At 49.0% G+C, this 9,779-nt stretch overlaps 1 protein-coding gene across 1 annotated transcript in view; it reads right to left on the bottom strand.

Annotated features, from left to right (window-relative positions):
- Bmp6 (bone morphogenetic protein 6) overlaps positions 1-9,560 on the bottom strand; it is a 162,804-nt gene extending 153,244 nt beyond the window's left edge. The window contains exon 1 of the mRNA XM_048348501.1: positions 8,101-9,560. Coding sequence (XP_048204458.1) covers positions 8,101-8,740 — 640 coding nt within the window. The 5' untranslated portion in view covers positions 8,741-9,560. The remainder of the gene's footprint in view (positions 1-8,100) is intronic.
- Positions 9,561-9,779: the final 219 nt, after the last annotated feature.

The raw sequence follows: 9,779 nt of genomic DNA on the forward strand, positions 1-9,779 counted from the left end.
GAGGATTCCTGGCACGGTGAAACAACTCTATGGCACAGTGGTGGTCACACATGGCGTGATACATAACACATTTCCAGACCCACAGAGCAAACCGCACCAAGAGCAAACCCTAGTGAACTGCTCATGGAGGCGCTGTGGCTGCACAAGACAGATGGCCAAAAGGAGAGGTAGCAGGGTTATCAGAAAGCTCTTTATCCTTCTGCTCAATTTTGCTGTGAGTCTTCAACTGCTCAAAAATAAAAGCTCATTATTTTTCTTTGTACAACTTCTTAATCATTAAAATGGGAGTAAGCAAATAGAATTTGGAAAGAAATAAAGGCTTTCAGTCTTCTGCTTTGTTGATAATTTAAATAGAATACACAGATTTCTAAGAAGGGAGGGGGTAAAATAACTGGTCTTAGAGAAAAAGCACAGTCAATACTTCATGCGTAAAATCCAACCTCATCTGCACAGGAGGCAATGACATGTGACAATGACACAGCTAATCTCACCCTCTGCTGAGACACAAATGGGAATTTTTTTTTCCTAGACCATATTCATGTACAGGAAATCAAGACGGTAAACACAGGAACAATAATCAACATCAACAAATGCAGATGTTTCAGGCTGGAAGTCACATTCTAGACAGGGTGAAAGGGTAAGGGACCAGAGTTATAATACAGAAGGAGGTAGATATTAAAGGTCAACTTGGGGTACCGCTCCCCCAGAAGTCCTCCTGTCCTCTCCTGCCTTGAGTTCACTCCATTCTCCCTCCCCCCCAAAAAAATCTCTCTGATGATGAGAAAACAATCTGAGCAGAAACTGGGCCCTTGAGGAGCAAGGACACTTCAGGCCTAGGACAATCAAGACCTATCTAGCAAGATCACTAATCAAGGGCGTATGCCAATGAACTTGAAAGTCAGGAAGGCTCTCCCTCTCAGAGCCCAAAATCTCATTCTGCAAAAATGTCTGAAGGAGATTTTTCAACCCAGTCACCCGGGACTGTGTTAGAGATAATGGGACCATGGGGAGCCATGAAGGAATTACCTGATACAACTGAGATACCATCTCTATTATGGATCCAATCTCTGGAATAATGGAGATGGGAAGGGCAGGAAGGGAATGGAGGCCTGTGGAGATCAGTGGAACAATACCGTTCTGAGCAACATGGTTTTCAACTCAGTCTCAGGGCAGAAAACAATTCTTTGGGGTCAACAGTCCTCTGGCATACCAAAGGATATTTATAGAAATACGTTTCATTATCTTTTCTAAAAGCAGAGTTCCATAAATCCCCAAAGAGTTGGGCCTCCCTAGCCTCTTACCCAGAATTGTGCCCCTGGAAAGCTTTTGTAATTCTCCTGGATTTTCCATTCATACCTGACCTGCAACTCCATTATTCTGTGTTAGGATCAATGCTCATGTACTTGTCAATCTCTAAATTCTGTAGCTAAACATAAACTTATCAATAATGCTAAGCTCAGTTAGCGAATAAACTCAGAACTAGTTATCTGTTGTTGGTCAGGTTTCCCTAGAAAATTCACACCGGGAGTTGTTATCCAACTTTTCTTTTTAACATGAAAAAGTCTATAGAGAACAATGTTTTCAAAGTCCTAGTAACTGAACAAACAAAACGGCAGCAGCAAAACAAAAAAATTCAGGTCAAAAATGTGTTAAGTGGGACCCTGGTGGCTCATGCCTGTAATCTTAATTACTCAGGAGGCTGAGAATTGCAGTTCAAAACCAGCCTGGCAGGAAAGTTCATGCCTCTTATCTCCAATTAACTGGGAAAATTGTTCTTAAAAACCAAAAGTGGAGTTGTGGTTGAAGTGATAAAGTGCCAGTCTTTAGGTAAAAAGCTAAGGGACAGTTGGCTCAGGCACTGTGTTCAAGCCCCAGAACCTGTGCATGCACCCACTCATGCTGACACTGACACACACACACGTTAAACTGATTTCTAATGCTTGTAGATGGGCAGTTGGAACTCAGGTTGAGAATTTCTGGCTCTCAAAAGCTTGAAATGTTTAATAGCCGGAGGGGAACGAAGGCAAAAGGAGAGGGCAAAGGGGGAGGGGAGAGGTGCACATGATCCAAGTACTTTATTTGGTAGTAGGAAAATTAGAACTTTTAAAGGAGGGAGGGGAACGAGAAACAGAGTTAATTCAAAATATATTATATACATTAGGAACTTATCACAACTACTAATAATAAATGAGGTTGATGGCACTGGTTCTCTAGTAACACTAATTTTTACTTATGTTATGATAGTTTCTTCCCTTCTCTTTGATACAACTGTCACCAATTTTGCATTCTCCAGGTGAAATTAGGATCCTGGAAAGTGACAGAACACATATAAGTGCCAACCAGGGGTTATGGGTACGAAGAAAGAAATGTGTTGGAATAAAATTAATTCTGCTATCAAAATGAAAAGAGAGGAATAAGGACTACAGAATGCACTGGTTCTTAATGAAGAACACAAAAGAAGAGAGGACAGGAGTCATCCCTACACGCAGCGCTCCAGGCCCAGGTTGACATGTGAGATCAGAGGAGCCCACTGCCAGCACGTGGTGGGGCAGTACAGGGCCTCAGGAGGGTGGGGCAGGGCTGTTAATGTGTAATGGCCATTTACTTGGTAAAGGCTTTGTTAAGTGACTGCTATACACACCTTAGGACCTTCCTACACATCCCTTACTCCTTTTAACCAGATACTTATAAGATTCGAATCAGAAACACAATCACCTGACATAAATATTCCAGTGCTGCAAGTCTAAGTCCCACCAACAAAGAAAGTGGAATCCAAGAAGTAAATCTGCTAGATTGTAAAGACCTGGAGATATGTGGCTGGTGGGCAAAGTGCCCCATCACCTCCTCATACCCGTAAGGAAGCTCATTCTCAGTTAAGCTCTAAAAAGCAGAGGAACTGACCATGATTCAGCATATTTAAAAAAGGATTTATACCCATTCTTAGAAGGACAGTCAAAGGAAACCCCAACAGAGGCCTAAACAATAGTATCTGCTTGCCCTTTGATCTTACTTTAGGAACACTTTGTGCAACCTTTTTCTTTTTGTTCAAATACCACAGAATTTCACATTACAATTTCTTTTCCAAAATATCTACAGTTTCTCTGAGCCACAGTCTTGCAAAATTTCCTATCCACTCTTGCCGTGATTTATTTTCTGCTAACAACAACAACAAAAATCTTCATGAGGACAGGCAGCTTCAGTAAAAAATAGTACTGCTAATATGTGCTTGTGAGGGAAAGACAGTACAATGTATTTGGTTACAAACGCCAAGTAGGGAGTATTCCATTTTTCTCCTAATTGATGTTCCCCAAGAGTAATTTTGTTGAGAAGATTGCCAGTATTTTTAGTACAATAAGTTTCTTGTTACTTGTACTAACACATACTCATTCCTTTTTCTGAGCATGATTTGAGTTTTTTTTTTTAATTTCATTTAATCCCAGCATCTAGACATCAACAGTCATTAATTCCACATAAATAACTCTGAAATGCAAAAATTTAAAGAGGTGTTTCTACTCTCCTGTGTAACATATTCCACAAACTGATGTACATGGAAAGAACTCATGTTCACAGAGATATACTGATAAACAGCAATGAGATAAACCTCAGTGTTCTAAATATCTTCACCAAACTTTACTCAAAACAAATCAGGTCTATCATTTCTAGAGTCTGGTCTTCCAGATTCATGGGAACAGGGTTGGAAATGGAAATGGTGGGCTGCTGTTCACATTTTCATGAATTCAGTCTCCCTGGGACACCTACCTAGCAGGCTTAGCATCAGATTAGGTGTGCAGGCTTCAGTTGTGGGCTGGTGACATCAGCCCAAGAGGCTGACATCCTGAAGGGGGACACAAACATATGAGTAAGCAAATTTAAAAAGAAAAGAGAAAAACTCCCTGTGATCAGCAAAGGAAGGAAATAAGCAGGATGTTGTGATGGTAACGACAGGGGAGGTTGGCAGTGAACACTGAAGAGTAGAAAAGGTCTCTCTAAGAAGGTGCACTTTCTGCTACGATCTGAAGGATATTTCAGGGTCCTTCTCCAAGGTCACTAACTTGGCAGGCTTGCTTCTTAGGCTGCCAAGACATTTTTCAGCAGTAGAAAACAAATAGGAAAAAAAGGGGGGGGCATCTGTGGTCTTGTTTTAATGCAAGTTCAGGAGCTCACCATGGCACTCAGTCACCAGCCAAGGGGGGCAGAGGCAGCAGACACTAAGCATCTCACATACCAAGCTGCTCACCCAGAGTGGAAAACCATCAACATAAACACAATGAGCTGGTCAAATGACCAGCTTTTGGACTAAAGAGAAAGATTCATCCTGTTGATTCATACTTCCTGATAGTCCTGCTGGCTGACAAAGCTCAGGGTGTTTCAGATGTATTTCATGAGTAAATTATTCCTCCAGTTCCAGAAAAGAGGCATGTTTACAACTATGTCACACTTTCCCTCATCCTTCCAATGTGTAACTTTCTTAACCTAGCGCATAGACTACTTTAGGACATTGACACCAGTTGGGAAATCTCCCAACACCCGTAGTTTGAGAATCCACATTGCTCAGCAATTACTTTCTTCAAATGAAACTGTCCTTATTAGACTGGGAGGCATGTTAATCAGATTTTATCACGTTAGCCTCTCATTGTGAAATCTCCCTTGCCTACTGCTAAATGGATTAATATTAAACAGAATGGCTCCATCGGCAACTGTGTACCTTGCTGCTTGGATTCTATTCACCTAGGAAAGGTTTCTTCTTTAATTATCCATACAGAAGAGGTTGGCCCTATAGTAGGTCAGAAAGCCCAGTGATGGGACATGAGGAGCTTGGGAGAGAGTGTGCTCCCCAGAAACTTCTTCTAGTCCATGTAACTGTAGTTCTGAAAATTATACTCTTGTTCTTCTAGAATGTTTAGGACTATTATGAAGGGCTGGGGGACATGGCTCAAATGGTAGAGTATCTGAGTAGCAAAATCTGGGCCCTGAGTTCAAATTCCAGTACTTTAAAAAAATCCTTTACAAAAAGTTAATTGGGGCCAGATGCTGGTAGCTCACACCTGTAATCCTAGCTAGTCAGGAGGCTGAGATCTGAGGAGAAAGGCTTGAAGCGGGCTCAGGCAGGAAAGTCCAGGAGACTCTTATCTCCAACTAGCCACCAAAAATCAGGATGTGGAGCTGTGACTTAAGTGGGAGAGCACTAGTCTTGAGCAGTAAAGCTCAGGGACAGCACTTAGGCCCTGAGTTGAAGCCCCAGAACAAACACTAATAATAATAATAATAACAATAATAATAATAACAACAACAAAACCTAAGCTGGGTGGTATTGTTGCATAGGCCTATTAAGCCAGAAGGAAAACTACAACACTATTTAAAAAATTAAGGCAAGGAAGGAAGGGAGGCTAAGGAGGGAGAGAAGAGAAAAATGAAGATGTCACCCTAAACCATTGCCTTAAAAAGTTTAGTTGTCAACCATTTCAGTGTGACTCAGAGCTGTGCACTAGTTGGCCACAAAAGGTCAGAAAAGCAAGAAACAAAGGGAATTTGGAGGGCACTAAATAGAACAAATGCCACCATCATAAACTTGCCTCAAGCCAGGTCTAGACATTTCAAATACCATCCTAGGCAGTGGTTCCTCAGGTGACAGGGATCATCTGAAGGCCTTTTAAGGAGTCTGATTCCTGATTCTGTTCCCTTACATTGGATTAAATTGAAATGCAGTGCCACCTGGCCATTTGGGTTCTTTCTTTTTCTCTTTCTCTCTCTCTCTTCTCCCTTCTTTCTTTCTTTCCTTCCTTCCTTCCTTCCTTCCTTCCTTCCTTCCTTCCTTCCTTCCTTCCTTCCTTCCTTTTGTCTGGAGTTATTCTTGAAAGCCTTGCTCTTTAGTCTCTTTTAGTCTCTTTTTAGTCTCTTTTAGTCTCCTTTTAGTCTCTTGGATGACAAATCAACTTTCCTCAGATACCAAACTCTTCTATACCCAAGGTTCTTGATCATGGCAGCATATTGAAAAGTCTGAGGCATTGAAAAACAAAATAGGTCCCACCCACAAGGGTTCTGAGGTCTCTGGACACCTATGGAAAGCAACTCCAGCATCCTTTAAGTGTTCAAGGTGAAGCTAATCAGCTAGGCTGCAGACTAGTGACCAAACCCAGGAACTGTTTTCCTGGGAAACTAAAAAGATTCTCTGTGAGGGGGGCCAGGATACCAGTCTCCCTCCACTTTATCTCTACCAGGCCTAACCCCTCATGAAGCAGACTTTTCTCCAACACTGTCAGAAAACTTGGGGGAAGGTGTTGAGGGAGAGAATATGGGGTGGAATTTATTAAATCAGAAGCAGAAAAGTTATAAGGAATGACAATGGTCCCCTGCTAACCCTAAACCACCACCACCACCACCACAAAATTTTATTGACTGGCACAAGAGAGAATTTCCTTAGAATGCTTCCTGGAGGTGGCTCAACCTTGGATTTGGTTCCCACAAATTGTGAAAATTCTCCAATCAGATCCTCTGGCAGTGCTAGAAGCCAGATTGGCAGGCCCTGACCCTTCTCTCCCTGTGAGATTCTGTTTCATGAACTTCCCAGGAGGATTTCTGAGCCACTTGGATGTCAATCTTCTTGTCTGGGGAAGGGGAGTCCTCCCCAACTAATTCCTGCCCTCCTTCTCTCCCCAACTGAAGCTCAGGGGATTTGGGGACCACAGACATAATTGCAAAGGAACCACTTAGATTACACGGGAATCATTGGTGGAAACAATGTTGTTAATAATACAGGAGTCTGTGGCATGGCTTGGAGACCTGTGTGCTAATGTAAGTGCCTGCCAACCCACTTCTGGGCCTGGGGATAGACACATCTGTCACAAGAGAGTGAAGACTCCCCCCACTGCGACACTGCACCCCTCCTTGGGAGGTGGCTAATCCAGCCCCAAATCCTGGTGCAGAGAACTCCATCCCGGTCTTTGCTGAATTTGGTCAGATTATGATTCTGAGGCACTAATTTGGGAAACAGTCTTCCCCATTCCCTCCCGCCTCCTTTATTTTTCCCCTGTTCTGGTCCTGGGGCTTGAACTCAGGGTCTGAATGCTGTCTGTCCCTGAGAGACATTCTGCTCAAGGCTAGTGCTCAACTACTTGAGCCACAGCTCCAATGTTGTTGTTTTAAGTGATTTAATTGAGAGTTGAGTCTCACGGGTTTTCCTGCGGGAGCTGTCTTCGAACCGCGATCCTCGGATCTCAGCCTGCCAAGGACAATGTAAGTTTGACCGGCGCCGGCTACCGGTCCTATTGAAAGGGGCGGGGGGGGGGGGGGGGGAGCTTTAAGGGCAATGAGATGTGGCTTGCTTTGAGCCTGCCACAGAACATCTGTGGCGAAGCCTGCTTTAGCTGCCCTTGAATTTCCATTCTGTTGCCTGGCAACGGGTTCAGAGGAGCTGGGCGCCCAACCCCGGCCCCGGTTTGGCACCTTTCATCTGCGAGCGGCAGCCTGGGCAGCCTGGATGAAAAGTTCGACTTCGGGGAAGATGGCCTCGGGCATGTGAGCTGGGTCACTGGGTGGATTGCCCGCATGTCCCGAGTGGGATCCAGCACGGGAGCGAGCCCCTGCGGGCTGGGCTGCTTCGCACAATCCTCGCGGGACCTCCTTCTCCAATACCTTACATTCCTCTTAAAATACTCGCGTCCAGTTCCCCAAGTGTTCAGCTGCCACGAGTCGCCCTCAAAGTCTCCGTGGGAAAAACGGACACGCTAAGCTTTAGGGGACGAACAAGAAGGACGGCCAGACTCGGGGAGCATTTTTTTCCCCTTTGCCGGGAACCTGGCCGGAGCTGGGCAGGAGTGAGAGGAGGAGCGCAGAATGGTGCTCCGGGCGCCCACGAAAACACGGGCGCCCGGGGCGGCGCTTTCCTAGCTGCCCCTGCCGCCCGCCCGCCCGCCTCCTCCGGCGGGGAGCGCCCGAGCCGCCCCGCGCTGCGCAGGTGGCCGCAGTGCAAGTGCTCCCCGCATGCCCACCGCACCAGCCGGACCCCGCGCGCCACACACCACAACCTCCCCCCGCATCCTGGCCTAGGAAACCAGGAAGGTGGGGGGTGTTCTCGCCGTGATGCTCCCCCCAAATCCTTACCCAGGTTCACAAAGCTCATAACCATGTCCGCGTCATTGAGGAAGGCGCTGTCCTGCGCGCTGGTCAGCGGAGAAGCGCCGCCAGCCCCGCCGGGACCCGGGGCTAGGAGGCTCTTGCGGTGGAACTGGGGTGTAGCGCCCGGAGACGGCTGCCGGAGTTGGGACGAGCTGGCCCCTCGGTGCAGCCAAGGCTGTCGCCCGCTCTCCTCCGATGCCCCGTCCTCCTCGTCGTCGGTGGACAGGGCGTTATACAGATCCAGCATGAAGAGGGGCGCGGACTTCAGCCGCCCCGGAGGGGGATCCTCCGCCTGCTGCTGCGGGAGGGCTGGGGGATGCGGTTGTTGGAGGCCGTGCAGTGGCCGAGGCCTGTGCGGGAGCCCCAGCACCGACAAGATCTCCTTCTGCATCTCGCGCTTCTCGTGCGTCTTGAGCCGCCGGTACAGAAAGCCCGAGGACGAGGACTGCGGCAGCGGCCGCGGCTCCGCACCGGTAGGGCTCCCGCCGTCCACCAGCAGCTGTCCCGCGGCGGTGGCGGCCGCCGCTTCGGGCAGGGACAGCCAAAGTGGCGGGGGCCCGCAGCAGCTGCACAGCAGCCCCCACCACCAGCACAGCCACTGCGCCCTCCGCCCCAGCCCCGGCATCCCAGCCCGGCCGGGCTACCCCCGCGGGGCCCGCGAGGCGTCGAGCTGCGGGGCGAGGCCGGAGCGAGGCCGCTGTGGCCCTTGGTGTGCTCAGCCCCCGCCACCTCTCAGCGGGCTCTCTTCCCCTTCCTGGCCCTCAGTCCTTATCTCTCATGGTCGTCCGGGGGCGCCCCCAAATAGCCCAGGCTGGAGGGGAGGTGAAGAGACGATCACTTGGGGAGCCCCGCGCTCCCGTGCAAGTCTCTGAAAAAGCGCACGGTCCGGGCCAGGTGCGTCCAATTCTGGACTGCGCTGCGGCCGACGCCCTTGCCCCTGGGCGGGTCACGGCGCGGTCACTCCCCGTCTGCACACGTGCGCTGCCCCGAGCTCTCGGCAGCGGCGGGCTGTGGACTGGGGTGTCGAGGAAGCGGGGCTGACTTTCAGGAGCGGAGGGAGATACCCGGCATCGTCCACGCGCACGCTTTCAAGGCTACGGTGAAGTTTACTCCGTTCCCAGGGCCCCGGCGGTGGTTTCAAGGCGTCCTGAAATGCCAGTCTTCTCCACCGAGCTTAACTTCCTCTTCGCCCGCAAACGCGCCCGCGCCCCTCCGCCCCCGGGGCACGGTCCTTCCCCCTTCTCAGCGCCCGGCGCGCCTCTCCAAGCGGAGACGGCAAAGCTCTTGCTTTCCGTTGGGTGCTCACTCAGCTGCCCAGAAAACCCCGCTGGCAGACGGGACGAGAAGGAAAGGGACCTGGGAGCCAAACAGGCGAATTCAGCGTCCGCCCGGGTTTTCAGTCTCCCGCTGCTCGGCGTGGTGCTACGGTCAGCAGCCAAGCCAACGTGGGCTTTCTGCTGTGCGGCGAGCTCAGGTACGGCACTCCAGCCCCCGACTCCCCGCCCTTCTGGGTGACCGACGGGCTCACAGCCAATAGGAAGACAAAGATCGAGGGCTATTTGAATAGACTCGCCCCTTCTTTCACCCTCCCCTTCGGAGAGGTTTCGCCTGGCTGCGCAGAGGTTTCAAGCGCCGGGAATTCTGTGCATGAACAGAGGGAACTG

The sequence above is a fragment of the Perognathus longimembris genome, chromosome 6, assembly GCF_023159225.1.
Source record: "Perognathus longimembris pacificus isolate PPM17 chromosome 6, ASM2315922v1, whole genome shotgun sequence".
NCBI classification, from domain to species: Eukaryota; Metazoa; Chordata; class Mammalia; order Rodentia; family Heteromyidae; genus Perognathus; species Perognathus longimembris.